The 17,883-nt window shown below is 40.1% G+C and overlaps 1 protein-coding gene across 10 annotated transcripts in view; it reads right to left on the bottom strand.

Moving 5' to 3' along the window:
* Nucleotides 1-17,883, bottom strand: part of sipa1l2 (signal induced proliferation associated 1 like 2) — a 664,341-nt gene that overhangs the window by 88,069 nt on the left and 558,389 nt on the right. For all 10 annotated transcript variants that reach the window (XM_069885039.1, XM_069885037.1, XM_069885038.1 and 7 more), the window contains 4 exons: nucleotides 15,613-15,710; nucleotides 13,664-14,061; nucleotides 8,547-8,771; nucleotides 6,323-6,485 (listed from right to left, as the gene is read on the bottom strand). In XM_069885039.1, the coding sequence (XP_069741140.1) occupies nucleotides 6,323-6,485; nucleotides 8,547-8,771; nucleotides 13,664-14,061; nucleotides 15,613-15,710 (884 nt within the window). The remainder of the gene's footprint in view (nucleotides 1-6,322; nucleotides 6,486-8,546; nucleotides 8,772-13,663; nucleotides 14,062-15,612; nucleotides 15,711-17,883) is intronic.

Genomic DNA, 17,883 nt, shown 5'->3' with positions numbered 1-17,883 from the left:
TTATCTTTACTTCCCTAGTTTGTTTATTTTTATAATGATCCTCTCCCTTTCTCTCTCAACCGTCCCATGATGCATTTCAATTTTTGCCATTGAAGATACAACTATGGTAAAAACACAATGCTGAAGGAACTCAGCAGGTCAAACAGTGTCCTTTATATAGCAAAGGTGAAAATACATAACCAACGTTTCGGGCTTGAGCCCTTCATCAAGGTTCGAAAAAATGTTGGCAGGTGTCCGAATAATTACGGACCCATTAGGGGTGATCGAAGGAAATAAGAACAAGACTGGTCTGAACAGGACTACGTTATTTACAACTATCTGAATAGCTTCCCTTGTGGGTTACACGAGGAAGTAGGAGATATCTAATGCTGTCGACTAACTTCCATACATAACAACTCTCCAATGACAAGTTGGCAGCTGCTGAATCAAAAGTTAGAGGCTTGTGACCCAATCCACAGCACAAAATAAAGGATGTCCTGGTCTATTGACATCGAAAGCTAAAACAAATTATTTTTCATTTCGGACTGTGGGAGCTTGCTCTGTGCAAAAATAGCTCATATTTCTGACATTTCTGCATCAGAAGAACTTAACTGCTTGTAAGTGACTGAAACACTCAGTGATTTTAAGGAAATGCAAGACATTTGGAATTTTGTTCTCGTACACTGGAGGAAAGCTTGCACGATCCTTAATATTTAAGGCAAAAACAAATATCAGACAAAGAAAGTTGTAAGTTTACTTGATAGTTGTCAGTTTTAGGGAGATGTAGGAATTTGTCATAAATGGCTAGAGATGGTTATTGGGGAATCTCAATGGGCCTTTTCCAAGGTTCAAGGTTCCTTTTATTGTGGAGTAATAATACATTGAAAATGTAACCAACATGATGTACTTTACCTTTTGCCTGCCATAAGGTAGACAGAGTCGCTATTAGTATTACCCTGCACCCTTTGCATTATGAGAGCATGAGATGCAAAAGAGCCCCTTTGGAGTCACTGAGTGCCCGTGGATTCTCTTCCAGTGCTCCTGTAGTCCCTGCAGCTGCACAGACTCCTGTTCGATTTATCAGCAATCCAAGCTCCAGAACAAAATTTCCAATACAATCAAGAATTCTCTTGCCTACAGCACCCTCTTGAATCCAGGCTCTGATACCTGGTTCCCATGAGTCAGTGTCCTGCAGCCCACAGCCTGTGTGGATTCCCCAATCTCAAGTCAACAGCAGCCTGGGTGAGTCCCCCAACCATGTTCCCCTCAGCTTGTGTGGGTCCCTCAGTTGCTGAGCCCCTGCTGGTCTGTTGCCATGGTCACTTTCCCTTTAGGGTCCTTCAGCTGATAATACCCTCACTGGTCTGGTGCTGTGCTCACTGTCCTGTAGGGTGTCTCCCATGCTTCTCCTTCTCAACTGGGCAAGTGGTGGGTTGTTCCCATTTCTGATGCCCTGCACTGGTATGCTGCTCCCCTGGAGTCTGCAGCCCCTTGTGGCCGCTGACAAACATAGACCTCGCGGTGGCAGGATTTTACTTACAAGCATTGCTGACTCCTTTCACAGGCTGTTTAAAGTCAGTATGGAGCCATCGGCATTAGGACCGGCCAGTTGAAACTTTCAGAGCAGCTCTGTGTCTCCACTCTCCCGAGTCCACACCAGCAGCAGTGCAGCCATTTCAGAAGCTCCACCATAAGTTTTTCCTCCAAGTGGAATTATAGATCAAGCTAAACCATTTTATTATCTATATATAGATAGGTAGATTCAAAGCAGGTTTTGAATTTTAATTGCCAGAAGATCTTGATGAGCTCCACATAGCTTTTGGACGAGGTTACATTGCATGATATTAGGCTGAAAATATCTAATGACATATGGCTAATGACATTTTTGCAACAGGTTGCAACACCATAGAATGTCAGCCATGGCAATGGAACTGCATAAAGGAATCTCAGGAGCAGACACCTGAAGGAGTCTAAAGAAGAAATCTGTAGGTGCTACTTTGGGACCATTGGTCATTGCTACAAAGGTAATGGCAGGAGCAGGAATCAAACCATTTAGAAGTTTGGAAATTACAAAAAGGTGCACACTTGGTGGGATTAAATCATGGTTACACATCAATTCAATTAGTGTGGCATGGTACATCATGATGGCAGATATTTTTTAAGGTGATTCAGTGGAACATTTTGAACCTGGCTCTGGAAAACTCACACACATATGCCATGAATGGGACCCAATAAAGGCTATGCAGTAGGAGAGAGATCTGGAGCCATTTTGGATATCTAACAGTGTGACTTGACTATGGGAAAGCAAACAGGGTTTGTCATAGACAGAAAGCACAATCTTGGACTATATATTTAGGTTGCACAAAATGTGATGTGACTACATGTTAGGAAAATGACCAGAATTCAAACCTGGCAGATTTATGTCCATGGAGAGGTTCACACTGAGAGATATCCCAATCAAAGAACTAGAGAACTAGAAGTTGGCAACAAAGTGAACGGCCTTCCATTTGTTCTGTAGAAACTAGCTTCAGTCCACAAATGAAAATATGTATATTTATAACAGGTAGACACTGTGCATCCATGATAGAAGTTGCAAGACATCTACAGGGCAGTCCCAATAAGAGTGATGTGTGCCTGTCTAATTTAGTCTCATTAGCATTCTCCTCAGAGATACTGAGACTGATAAAAGGCATTATGATTGGTATTTTAAGTGCATGGTCATTTGCATGAGTATATTTTACAAAATAAATAATTAATTCAACAAAACCTTCTGATATTTCATCCTTACAAATATGGAGATGGGTTATCTGCCTAGAGTAGCTACAATGATTTGGAAGTATTTAGATCAGATACGTTGCAGGAACTGGAATCAGTGTTTAAATATATCCATATTTCACTCATCTCATTTATTCATGTTACATTTTTTACGATAGTGATGTTGAATTGATTTTGATGAGATCTGACCTGTTGTCGAATTCTCTGTTGAACTACCACCAGTGCACGATGGAAACAATACTGACTGGTCGCATCACAGCCTGGCTTGGGAATTCGAGTGCCCAGGAACATAGAAGGATGCAGAAGTAGCAAACGTAACTAGGTCCATCACAGGCTCCGATCTCCCATTTAATGAAAACATCTATGTGAGGCATTGTCTCAAGAAGGCAGCCAAAAAACCCCCATCACCCTGGTAACAATCTCTTCTTGCTACTACCTTCAGAAAGAAGGAACAGAAGCCTGAAATCCAGAACTTCTAGGTTCTAAAGCCATATCTTTCCCAAGGCTATCTGGCTCTTGAATTTCTCCTTACGATACTAATCATGAACTACTCAGATACCACAAAGAGACTTGTTTGTATTCTTGTAATTCCAATCTTTTGTTTGCACTATGATAACTGTGGATATTTATAATTCATCTTTCATATTTATGATATATTTTTAATTTCCTTTAATTATACAATTGCTTTTTATTAGATAAAGTACCTAGTAGGCTGCAGCAAGTAAGAATATCGATGCATGTGTACATTGTACGTGACAATCTGAATTTTTCAAATCTCACAGAACCAGAAGTTAATGCTACAACTGAGCAGTTTCATTAGCCCCAGCTTCTCAGAGTCCAGTTTCCTACCAAGAAATGTTAAAGTTGTTGCAAAAAATAAATGCAAGTGTGGTGAAACATTATGACCTGTGCCTATCGTTATATTGCTTCTCTCGAGGCTCCTCTTGCCCAAACTACTCATTTGCATCATTCGTTTGCACCATTATTAAACATCATTATCAAAAGGTGGCAAGCAGATATTGGCAGCCAGAATAAAGCCTAATTCTGCTGGACAAAGTAGTTGCAAGAGCAGCCTTGTTCCTAGGCTCACATGAGCTCTGGTTGAGAGAAATGTGGGTTCCTCGTTTGACCATTCATAAATACGATTATATTGCTTTGCTTGCAAAGAATGGTGAGTACATCAATTACATTATTAAACATGGAAGCACATACCCACTGTATAACCAGCACATTCAGGGATTTTTTCCCCCCTATGGAGGTGAAGTCATAGAATGCTCCAGTTTTCATATAGCCCTTCCACATATCCAACAGGCAATGAGATGCTGACAGTTTGGTTCATGGAGCACTGAATATCCAAGGATGGGATACTTGTCAATCTCTTAATTCAACTCTGATGTAGCATCCGCCCCCCCACCCCCCACCACCCAATGAATTGTTAGATTGCTCAATTGTCGGTATACAAAGCTGGCCATACTTTCCATGCACAAAGGAATAATTGCAAAACCCACAAGGCTTTGCATTGAATCCTCTAACTTCTCCACAAAAATAATGCGAGTGGTTACTTACCCTCCAGCTCTTCACCTACTCTTTGCTGCTCTGTGTTAAATATATTTAGTGACTTGGTCTCCATGAACTTCTGTGGCGGAAAATTCAATATATTCATGAACCTCCCAAGTAAGAAATTGCTTCTCCTCTCAGTCTATGCCTGCCCTGCATCCTACAACTGAGATGCCTGGTTCTAGTCCCCACAATTTTCAGCATCAATGAGCTATCTTTTCATTCTTCTAAACTCTAATTAAAGCGCCAGAGAACCAGGTTCGAACCTGGCGCTGTCTGTAATGAGCTTGTATGTTTTCCCTATGTCTACATGGGTTTCCTCCGGGTGCTCCGTTTGCCTCCTACATTCCAAAGATGTACAGGGTTAGTGGTTAATTGGTCACATGGATGTATTAGGGAGGGATGGGTTCATGGGCTGGAAGGACCTGTTACCATGCTGCATCTCTAAATAAAAATTAAAGATTTTATTAACTCAAACTCTTGTTTCACGACAATCCCAAAATCCTAGTAATCAGTCTTTTCACTCTTCATTACCACTCACTCTGATGCATATCATTCCCATTTTCATGTAAGGAGACAAAACCCACGACAATACTTCAGAAGTGGGACCTATTCAATTGCGGGAAGTAATTTTTGCTCCTCTATTCTAATCCTCTATCAAAGAAGACCATCATACCATTTTTTTTATTCATCAACGTTTGTTTTCAGTGAGATACAACATTGCCTTGTCTGTCATTTAAATAATATTCTGCCTTTCTGTTTAATCTACTGAAATGGATGACTTCACATCCATCCAAACTAAATGACATTTCCCATGTATTTTCCCACTTGGGCAACCTGTCTAAATCACCTTGAAGCCTCTTCAACCTCCCTCACAATGCTATCCAGTTTTGCATCATCGGCAAACTCAAAAATATTATGTTTAATTTCTGCATTCAAATCATCTTGTAGGTTCCATAAATTTGACCCAGTAAAGATGGTGAGACAGTGTGACTTGTAGGAAAACACCCATTTACATCAAAAGTTTTTTTTTAAATGATAATTCAAAAGTTTTACAATTGCTGCAACTGATAAAGCCTTTTTAATTTCTGATGTGTTTTTAATTGAGTAAATTTAAAATTTTCTGCTGCTCTGGCAAGGACTGAAATCCTGACTTTGAACTACCAGTAACAACGTTATTTCACTCCTCCTGACATCTTGTGTGTTCAACCTTCTCGTTCCCTATCTCAGCGCTAAGTTCTTGAATTGCTTTTCCAAATCCCTCCTCCCAATTTCCCTTTTTCATTTAAAGTCTCCTAAAAACATCTTTCAATGACTAAGGGTTTGATCACCTGCCCCGATATAACCTATATGACTTGACATCACTTTTTTGTCTCTACGTACTCCTGTGAAACTCCTTAGAACATTTTAATTATGTTAAAGGAGCAATATAATTGCAAGATTGTTAAATTGTACCACACACCTAATCCATCCTTAGAGTCTGTTTACAATACTTGTGAGATTTTCTTGAGAAATATGTAGGTGAGTACACCACAACAGGAAAGGTGGAATTCTGCCACTCATTGAGAAGAAAGTAAGTTTCAATGCGATTGTCCCCTATGATAGCTGCTCAAGGTGTTCCACAGGGCTGAATAGCTTATTTCTGTTCCTACGTCCTATGGTCTTCTGAATGGTATTAGTGGCCACCACCGTCAATTAAGCACAATTATACTGAGGGCATATTCATATTTCTAATGAGCAAACACTGACTTCAATTCCAGGCATTTTGGCTGAACTTGCATTAAATGGAAGACAAAGAATGGGCCTAGTTTGATCTGGAATGTGGCATGTATTGCCATATTGGGATTTCAACCTGAATGCCCCATTCAAAGTGTTTTCAGAAGAGCATTCACTACTCTATGTAGCAATGTTCAACATTTTGTTCTCTGTCAGTTCAAGTTCTGTTAAAAAACCAGTGGATGCATCTCAAGAATTAACCCTGACAGTTGTACAGACTAAAGACTTGGCTAACCTTCCTCCTCCTCTGCTCCAAAGGAGGGCTGTCTGGCAGCATCAACTTCAGAAATTCCTCTTTGGTGAAAGTTTGCTGAGATTTACTGACAGGGCTCAATTCCTGCACCAAGGCCTGATGTTGACTGGAGCTAGTTATTTCAGTCACTTCGCCGTACAACCTCCTGGAGAAAGAAAAGAGGGAGTGAGCATTTGGTGTAAAGCAATATTTCAGTTCATACTGACGCTCAGTGGTTGCAGATTTTGAATAATGTCAGAATGTGCTGTGCTTTTTCAAGTAACAAGTGCACAGCAAAAATTCATGAAAATATATCATTAAAAAGAAAGGTTTATTTCACTGTTAACAAATTGCTTTAAATAACATTATCCTGTTACATTAAACATCCAACTACAAATATTTCCCATTTTTAGGCTGCTATTTTTTATTTATTCTCTACACCACTTCCCAACTGAGAAGGCAAATTTCTGAGGAGATGGGATGACAGTGAAATGAGTTATCTGAGGGAATAAGTGACCAAGTCCTGGGAGTTGGGTGTTAGCCCATAGCATGGGATAAGAGTACCAGGAGATACCTTTGTTTTTGAATATTTTATATTTGTTTCTTCCATAAATATAAATATTAGAATTTTCCAGTTTAGAAATATATAGATACAAAATAAAACACACAACCCTTCCCGCCCTCCCCTCTTCACACTAGAAATCCTTACACCGACAGGGCTTATAGTTGTGTTTAAAAAAGGAAAGTCTCCATTGGGGAGGTCACATATTTTTATAATAGTAGCACCCTTTTTTAAAATTAAATTTGGGTCCTTATATAATCCAAATATGTCATATTTGTTTTGTTTAGATTATATGTGATTTTTTTTCCCCCCATAGGTATACAACTGTTCATCTCTGTCTTCCGTTGTGCTCTCTGTAGAGGGGAGTTGAAATTTCAAGTAATTGTAATACATTTCTTAGCCACAACTAAAGCTATTTTAACAAATGAAAGTTAGAATTTAGTTAGTTTATTATTTATTTTAATAAAGTTGCCCAAAAGATAAAGCCCCGGGTAGTCCGCGAAGGCCACCCCTGTTATCCTTGTTCATCTTTCAGTAATATCCTGCCAGAATGGTCTCATCTTCTCACATGACCATGTAGCATGTCCAAATGTTCCTATTTCTATTCCACATCTAAAAGACATATCCAATATTTCCAATTTTGATTTAAATGCATATTTTAATTAGCATAAAGCAGCTTGTGCGTATTATTGCCAAATAAAGTTGTCAACATGCTTTTTTTAAGGAAAGAATGTGTCAATAATATTCAAAATACACAGCCCTTCATCAATGTTACTTCACTGCAGCATGGGTTAGCGTAGCTGTTACAGTGCCAGCTATCAGGACCGGGGCTCGAACCTCATCCTGTTTCTAAGGAGTTTGTACATTCTCTCTGTGTCTGCATGGGTTTTCCCCAGGGGCTCTGGTTTCCTTTCACCGTTCAAAAAGTGTACTGGGGGTGTAGGGTGCAATTGGGTGGCATAGGCTCATGGGCCAAACGTGCTGTATGAGTAAATCTAAATTTAAGAAAAAAATAAGAAATTTCCCCTTGGGGCTGCTTCTAGCCTCTGACAATACTACACTCAAGAACCATACCTGTGCCTCCAGAAACAAAAAGACAGACAGAAACAACATATGCTGATCAGTTACTGACCCCTGGACATCTCGTTTCCATATAGCACCTTCTCTCGTGGCATACATGAAGTTAAATATGCCCTGTATACAAATCTGTTGGCTTCCTTGATACTCAGTGTGACTCACTGCTCTGGAGAGGTCTAATATATTTGCACTTGCTCATCAACAATAGCTCATTTTGCCGGTTTTGGGTCAGAAATGGTTTTCAGACATGTCATGCTTAATTGGATTATAGATAATAATGTACAAATCAAACAATATTAAAGAGCAATAATTTTCTCTGTCCATCATTGAATGATTCAGTAACATCTTTCTACATAAACAAAGTAAGTTAATATTTGCTTGGAAATCACACTGGCAAGATTAGGAACTTTTAGCACAGAAAATGAATATTATTAAAAGCAGGGTATAACAGAGAAGGGCATAATGTTACAATATCTTGAAAATTCATTGCAGTTGGAAGTTATGCAGGCTCTTTTGCAGGGGAATATACTCATCAGACTTCAGATTTATCAATCAGACAACAGAATTTACTTCAACCAGGTCACTAACCTTCTACAATCTGCCATCTCAGACTCTTCAGGTGGAGGGCTTCTGTCCAACTTCTTCCAGCCAATGACGTATTTGTTCACAGCCCCCTGATGATGATATGATCCTGATAAAGACCCCAGCATTGGTTGACTGTTGTTCTGAGAAACTATGTAGACTTTGGATGCATCAAGCGAACCACTGGTTTTAGAAACACGAGGTGCTGGGCTTCCTGAATGATGTGAACCACTAAAAAAACATATTTTGTGGGAGAAATGGAAGAGGAGAGTCACAAAGTTAACAAATAGAACTGACTAATCATTACTCATTATGTTAATTATTCTTATGGTCCTGTATTAATTTTACTTTATTTCATTCAGAGATGTAGCATAGAAACTGGCCATTCCAGTCCACAAGCCTTAGCCACCCAAATGCACCAATTAATCTACAAACCTCATATGTTTTTGGAGGGTGGGAGGAAAATTGAGCACCTGGAGGGAGCCCACGCAGACATGGGTAGAGCATTCAAGCTCCTTACAGACAGTGGCTGGATTCAAACCTGGGATGCCAGCTTTGTTTAAAGTCATCTTAAATCTCAGTCATGGAACAATTAGAAATGTTAGCACATGGCCTATTTTGGACCAAATGGTACCAGTTTTAAAATAAAACTACAAAAAAATCATACTTCAGACTGGGATAAGGAGAATATTCCAGCAAAGTGTGATGGAATGATTTCAGATTTAGAAGCAAGGCACAAACATGGATATTGTAAGTAGAGAACTGTAAGTTTAACTGGACTGACAAATTATCAAGAAATAATTGCCTTTGTCTTGTATTGTCATTTGCATTGTATAACCAGAATAATGACACCTAACATGGCCAGGAGGTGAAGATGCAGATTTTGATGAGGTTTCTCTAAATTACATTTAGAAGATTCATTACCAAGGTTAGCAATACTATGAAAAGAACTGGCACTAAACTTTTCTTCAGTACTACATTATTTTCTCTCTGAATTACACGGTTTGTTTATATTTCTTTATTTGGGTACAGTTTTTTCTTGCACTGCAGCTAAGTGGTAATTCTGCCTCACCTGTAGAAAAGAGAATCTCAGGGTTGTACATGATGTCAATAAATTTGAAATCTGAATCTGAATTAGAATTAAAAATTGTCAAAAATTCTCATCCCTTTCATGACTGAGGCAAGTTTGAATGTACTCATTTTTGTTCATTCAATTTAACCTGCCACCTTTCAAATCCATGCTAATCTTTTCTCCAATTTCATTTCTCTCTTAAAACAGTTCTCTAACTCTGTCACTATACTGTCAAGTTCTTGACTAAGTCACAAATGATAGCTTTGTGACTTGCAAATATAAGCTACCCTTTCACGCCCTTCTCAAGTTTGTGGGGAAGAAAGTCATCAGAACATTGGAAAGAAAATTCATCCTGATGGTTGTTGGTGGTGACCTCAATCACATCAACTTTGACAAAGCCAGGGAAAATCAAAACCGTGGTTAAACATGAAGGTTCATGCATTGCTCAGAGCTTGTGTTGCAAGGTCGGGAGACCAGACGGGATTAAGATCAACAAGGGATGAATGCTCCCATGTAATCAGGAAAGCAAAGCATGGATATGCACAGAGAATCCGTAGTCACTTGTATGATACCAGTAATGTGAGGCACACATGGCAGGGTATTCAAACCATAACTGGCTATGAGTCAACCCAGTGGGTCAGCAACAATGATACTTCCCTTCCTGACATGTTGAAAACCTTCTACTTGTGGTTCAATGAGAAAAACAATGCGACACTGAAGAAACCCTCCATCTCCCTGTGATGAGCAGGCACCCTGCATAGCCATAGCTGAAGTGAGGAGGAGCCTATCCAGGGTGAACCCATGTAAAGTAGCAGGACCAGACAGTATATCTATCTGGTCGGATGCTGAAGAACTATGTTGCCAACTGATAGTGATCCTATCGGACATCTTAAACATCTCACTCCAGCCACTATCATCCCAGTGCCCAAGAGAATGAGAGAAACTGAGCTAAATTACTACCAGCTACTGGCTCTGACCTCTCTGATCAGGAAGTGCTTTAAGTTACTAGTAATAGAATGCATCAAATTGTATCTTCCATCGATGTTCCAGTTTGCCTACCATCCAAACTGGATCACAGATGATGCAATAGCCTTGATCCTCCACTCTGTGCTGACCCACCCAGAAAATGATGCCTCATATGCCAGGCTGTTGTTCATTGACCAGCTTGGCATTCAACACGATCATATTTTAGAGGCCGGTGGACAAACAGTCCTCGCTGTGACTCAACACCCCTCTCCACAATTGGATTCTGGGCTTCTTCACTGAAGGACCACAGTCAGTCCAGGTTGGCAGCAAAACCTCAAGCCCCATCATGCTGAACACTGGTGGACATCAGGGCTGTGTGCTCAGCCTTCTACTATTCAGGGCTGTGTGCTCAGCCTTCTACTATTCAGGGCTGTGTACTCAGCCTTCTACTATTCAGGGCTGTGTGCTCAGCCTTCTACTATTCAGGGCTGTGTGCTCAGCCTTCTACTATTCATGCTGCTGACTCATGACTGCATTGTCAGATTCAGTTAAAAAAGTAATCATTTGTGGATGACACAACAGTAGTTAGCCTCATCAGCAACAACCATGAGTTAGCTTACAGAGAGGAGGTTGGAAGGCTTATAAAATGGTGCATATACAATCTGAGAATCAATGTGGACATGACAAAGGAGATAATTGTGGGCTTTAGGAGGATGAAGATCGACCATTCTCCACTACATGTCAATGGTTGCATCATGGAGAGTGGGGAGCACTAAGTTCCTTAGTGTGGATATAAAGGATGACCTCTCCAGGACCCAACACCTCCTCATTAGTCAGGAAGGCTACACTTCCTAAGGAAGTTGAGGAGGGCAAAGGTTACTGGCCCCAATCTTGATAAACCTTTGCAGGAGCACATTTGGGAGTGTCCTGACTGGCTGCAACATTGTGAGGTACGGTAGCTGCGATGCATCAGACTGGAAGTGAATACAGAGGATCATTAAAATGGCTGAGAAGACCCCTTTCCTCTTTTGATGGCATTTATTGGGAGCATTGCTTAAATAGGGCTGAAGAAATTATAAAAGACCCAGTACACAGTACCTTTGACCTACTACCAGCAAGAAAGAAGTACAGGAGCCTTAAAATCAGGACTATCAGGTTGGAAATAGCTTCTTCCCACAGGCCGAGAGACTGATGAAGAGAGTCCTGTAACTGAGTAAATCATTCCAAAGTATTTATATTTATTTTAAATCATATCTTTGAGTAGATATGTGATTATAATTTACTGTGCATTGTGTGTGTGAGTGTGCATCATGGTCTAGAGAAATGCTGTGTCGTTAGGTTGTACATGTACAGTTAGATGATAATAAACCTGAACTTAAAGTAGACACCTTCAGAGATTAGATGTGAGAACAGTACTGTAAAATTCTAGTGGAAATGAAACCTTCCTATAAATTTTGTAGAGACCAGAACAAGTACTATTTTAGTCCTGACACTTTAATTCCCCAATGTCTTCTTAAAGTAAACAATTTTAAAACCTGTTAGCAAATCCTGAGGAAAATGTAATTCTCAATGTATGCTATAAAATATTCATAACACTAAATATCAGATTAAACTTCCTTTAAGATAACTGCTGCTTGCACAGAATGTCTGTCATTGGGAGTTATTCAAGAAACAACCACTGAACTTTCAAGACAGAATTGGATTTATATGGGGCAGCATGGTTGGCGTAGCGTTTAGTGCAATATCTTTATACCGCCAGTGATTGGGACTGGGGTTCAAATCCTGCACTGTATGTAAAGAGTTTGTACCTTCTCCCTGTGTCTGGGTGGTTTTCCCCGGGGACCCCAGTTTTCACCCACCGTTCAAAATGTACTGGGGATGTATTGGGTGTAAATTTGAAATGGCCAGTTACTGTGCTGTATGTCTATGAATAAATTTAAATAATGATAAAAAATAATTTGTAACAAAGAAGGAAACAGACTCAAGGGCAGAGTAGGTCAGTAATGCAATACTCAGAAGTGGTGAAGAAACTCAGTGGGTCATGCAACATCTATTGGAAGTAAAGGGTAACCAACATTTTAGGGCTGAGCAGAATTAATTTGGATATGGTAGAGGGCTTTCAGGAGCCCCCCAACTCACGTTCCACCTTAAAACCATCCCTATGCAATAAGTGCTCTGCAATTAGTAGGGGATTACTTTTGACTCATTATGTGCACTGTTTCATAACTCCAAAGGAGATGAGTTAATGGCAATTTATCTTAAGCAAAATATTGGGTCTAGAGGAGTGGTTCCCTTCCCAATCACATAACAATCCTTTACCAATCACAGAGCACTTATGACAGAGGGATAGCATAAGGTGGAATGTGAGTTTAGAGGGCAGTTTGAAAACCACTGGACAGAAAAGGGCTGGGAACAGATTGGGCAGAGAGAATTTGGGGCTGTGGTGTTTTGAGAGACACTGAAGTAGCCAAATTAATTTTAGACTGAGGCAAAATTAGGAGGAGGAGATGAGGTAAAGAATTGGTTTTAGATTAATCTGTGGCTTAGAAGTGGAGACTAACTTTAGTTCTAAATTTTCTTGCTGTATAAGTGTGATGGGCCAAAGGCTCCCACGTGAGCTATTAAACTCCAGGATTTAATGTTATGACTGAACTCCCACAGAATTCTGAGAACTTACACTTTCTAAAAGCAACAACACAAGATACTGCTCCCCATTTTCCAGTATCATGTGACTTACAGTTCAAGTCATTTATTACACTATAAATATTTGTACTGTGATCTGTGGTCAAAGCACTATTGTACATATTTCTCCTATGTAAATAACATGACCTTTCCTGGTTGACCTTGCTCTCATTGGCTGGCTCGTGACTCCTCCCCTTTTTCCCCCATAAAGGCTTGTCATGCCACAAGCCAGCCCCTGGGTCAGTGTGAGCGACCAACACAGGGATGCACCTTCAGTCTTTGTGTAATTGATCGTGCATCACGATCAAAGGCACCAATATGTGTACTCTAGTTTGCAGTGACAGTGATAATTTACCAAAACAAAAAGGTCCCTGGATGGCCACATAATTAAAGCTCACTGTACCTGGAGTGTGACGAGATCTCACTCAGATCACCAGTGCTTCCTTGGGTAACAAGGCCAGCAGAAATGGCAGCAGCATAGTTGTGTACAGCGTAAGATTTTGCTTGTCCATCCTCAGGCCCTCCATCTTCAGAGTGCTCCACCCATTGCACCAACTGCTCTGCTCTGCTCGGCACAGCTGACCTGTTTCCAGTCAAATGAACCGTGGTCATCAATGGTGCTGGAATACACGGAGCTGTGTCGATCCCACTGTCAGTGGAGGCCCCTTTAATGTATGTCAGTCCCAGTAATTCTGGATCCATCAAGTCACCTGAACCAAACGGCTTATCATCGCTATTACTAGATGCATTGCTGGACAGAGTGTTACTGCTCGAATGGCTTGAACAAGTATTATCTGTGACCTAAGAATAAGAAAAAAAAAGTTAACACATAAGCACTTCACAATGTGCATTTAAATGTATTTTACCCCAGTAAACCCATGGTGCCCAATCTGAGTAACATTTTTGTGACAAGATTTATATTTAAATTTCCATTAGTATTTACAACACTTGCAACAGAAGTGCCAATTATTGGAAAAACTACTTGTAGCAGGTTACAAAAATACATTGTGATGTGGTTGCATTATAAAACCCATTCAAACTCTCATAAACACTGGTTTTAAATCACCATATTTGAACTTAAATGCACCCAAGAGGAACCCAAGAAGTTCAGATTCACTCTGTGGACAAATTAATTTACAAAAAGTCTGTATTGAAACTAATACAGAACAAGAGCTTGGCCCAAAACAGGATAAGAAGTTTACATTATCGTTCCCCAAACTAATTTCACAAAGGGAAAATTCAACATGAATTTCAGTAATTGCATTCATTGATATGGTTACTTTTGACACAAAAGATTGATGGAGCTTTTCTTTGTTGCCACTAACGCTTTCATTGAACTCCAGTGAAAAGGTGAATCTTAACTGTTTCTAATTGAATTGAACATGATTGGAAGAAATGCCCAATGGCAAGTGTTAAAATAAACATCCAAAATGCTCCACACACATTTTTGATTCTGAAACAATTAAACTTAAAATTATAATGACCTGGAGCAAAGCAATGTTTACATCATTAAAGGAAGGAAAGCTCTGGTCAATATGTGATGAAAAATGGTAAATGATTAATTGTTTCACAATTTTATTATTGACAGAAGGAAGAGCATTTCCTGCCCAACACCATTTGCGACAATGCAAACATTGTTCTTCAAACTAACACAAGGCACAAAGAGTAGTAGCTTGAGATCATGTACCAAATGCCAAGTTAAAAATGATTATATTTCTCTTGGTGTTCAATGAACAATACGGAATCGTTCATCCAATACTGGTCTCATGCATGAGACCAAGGACAGGAGAAATAAAATTTACAGAACTAACTTTGCCTTTTTGGCAAGATATTTGACTGGGTTAGCCAGGGAATCTGAATGGATAACATGATGTCCTCAATGGGTGCCAGGACCCACTCCTGACATTCCTCCTCTAATTTATAATCTATGGCCAAGTAGGTATTTGCACAAGGTACATTCAGGCCAACTAGAACTCATCAAAGGAAGTAACACATGCAGCAGATAGAACAGAGGCCCAAAACAAGATTGCAGCTGAGGTTACTGGAGCTTAGCATAGAGAGGTGGAGGTCAATGCAGTATGGGGTGTGAGTGCTAAGCTGTAGTTCCCTTACAGCACAGTGTTTAGTTGTGATGAGATATTCTCCCAATTAACAATCACATGGAAACCCTTCCCCAACATGAGCCAGAGGTCTTCATCTCTTTCCTTCAGTGTTTCATTATTCTCTCACCCTCTATTATATCTTGCCTGTATAAGGTGGGGAGAGGGTAGCTATGCTAGTGTATGCTGGAACTGGATAAACAGAGCTAATGTAAAAATGTTGATGACATTTTGGCAATACTGAGAGGCTTACATGTAAAATTTTACTGGGAGACTCTTTGCCCATCGTTTCCCTTTGAAGTCCTTTGTAGGAACTCAGCATCTTTGTTAAGGGAACATGCCATCTTGCTTCTGAAAGAGAGGAAAAAATACTATAAAATCTATCCTTTTTTCTCAGCAAATCACAGTGCTCAAAATTACTGGCAAAATTGAAATCTTCAATTTTTTCTCATGATAATTCTCTCCATTTTTTGCCAGACTTCAGAGCTAAAGGTTGTGGATTCAAATCCCACAGAATTTGAAGGTGACATTCCAATGCAGAATGGAAGGAGAGCTATCCTATCTCAGGTGCTGTCCTCCTGATGAAACATGACACGAAAGCTGTATTTGCTCTCTCATTTAACCATGGCACAACTTCAACAGAGAGCCAAGCAAGTTACCCACGTGTCCTGTCCAAATGTTTATTTCTCAATCCACATCACCATAAAGCAGATGGATCTGGTCAACATAGCACAAATATTTAAACAACTTCACCATGCACAAATTGGCTGCTGTGTTTCACATAAGACAACAGTGACTATGTCAAAAATACTTAATTGATTATAAACTGCCTTCAAATATTATGAAAGGTGCTATATAAATGCAGTTCTTCCTTTTAGTTTAATTACTGTCAACATCTTCAGACTTGGAGGGGTTAGCTCTTCATATCAAAGAACCATAGAACGTTACAGCACAGAAACAGACCCTTTGGCCCTTCTACTCTATGCTAAACTTTTTTTTGCCTAGTCCCATTGACCTGCACCCAGTCCATAGTCCTCCATACCTCTCCCATTCATGTACCTGTCTAAATTCTTCTTAAATGTTAAAATTGAGCCCACATTCAGCAGCTCTTTCCACACACCCACCTCTCTCTATGTGAAGAGGGTCCCCTCATGTTCCTCTTGATCTTTCCCCTTTTCACTCTTAACCCACGTCCTCTGGTTTGTATCTCATCTACCCTCAGTGGAAAAAGCCCACCTATATTTACTCTGTCTATCCCCCTCATCATTTTAAATACCTCTAGCAAATCCCCCCTCATTCTTCTACACTCCAGGGAATAAAGTCTTAACCTGTTTAACCTTTCCCTGTAACTCAATTCCTAACATTCCAGCAACATTCCAGTAAATTTTCTCTGCACTTTTTCTATATATCTTTCCTGTAGTTAGATGACCAAAACTGCACACATACAGATGGTCCCCTACTTACAACCTATGCGACTTATGACCGACTATACATATGTCTGAAAAAAAAGTACAAAATTTAAAAAATATGTAAATATAAAAATTACACATCAGGTCCCAGGTATCCAGGTACTGTTTATTTTGATGGACTAACATGGCAACTGCCACGGGTCGGAAGGGTGCTGAGACTCTGATGCCACCGAATGTGTTCTATTTTCAGGACATGAAGGCAGTGATGGACCTGGTGTTCGAGGTGGGGGAGGTGAACGCAAGCCAGGTGGACGACTGGTCCTTCCAGTGCCAGATGGGCTAGGCTATGGATGAAGTGCTGCGGCTCCGGTTTAAGAACCAGTCAGCCCGGAGTAACTTGCATCCATTTTGAGATCCAACCGGTTGGACAGAATGAAACTCAGACATATGTCAAGGACCATCTGTAATCCAAACTTGGCCTCACCAATATCTTATAGAATTTTATCATCCCAACTTCTATACCTAATACTTTGATTTGTGAAGACCAATATGCCAAAAGCTCTTTTTACAACCCTATCCACCTGTGATGCCACATTCAGGAAATTATGTATCTGCATTCACAGATCCCCCCCTGTTCTACTGCACTCCTCAGTGCCCTACATTTACTGTGTATGTCATTTATCATGGAAGAAAATCCTCCCAGTAGTGAGACGGTTACTGACTCTGGTTATAAATATAATAAAAATGTAATCATTAACAGCTGATATTTTGTGGAGATTGGCAAGGATCTCTCTTCTGTGCCCATCTTGAGTACACTTTATCTTTGTGAAACAAGGAAGTCTGCAGATGCTGTTATTACAGTAAATACATAAAATTTCAAGAGAAACTCAGCAGGTCCTGCAGCGTCCATAGGAGGTAAAGATATATAACCAACATTTTGGGCCTGAGCCTTTCATCAGGGTACGAGCATAAAGCAGGCAAGCATCTGAATAAAAAGGTAAGGGGAGGAGGGAAGAAAAGGCAGGGGGAGGAGCAAAGGCAGACAGCTGCAGGTGGACATGGATAGGAGAGAAGAGAAAAGCTGAGCACTGAATGGAGGAGAAGGGATAGTGAGA

This window comes from Narcine bancroftii, chromosome 6, assembly GCF_036971445.1.
Source record: "Narcine bancroftii isolate sNarBan1 chromosome 6, sNarBan1.hap1, whole genome shotgun sequence".
Classification (NCBI taxonomy): Eukaryota; Metazoa; Chordata; class Chondrichthyes; order Torpediniformes; family Narcinidae; genus Narcine; species Narcine bancroftii.
The sequence above is the reverse complement of the archived record's forward strand: the minus strand, read 5'-3'. Positions and strand labels throughout refer to the sequence as shown.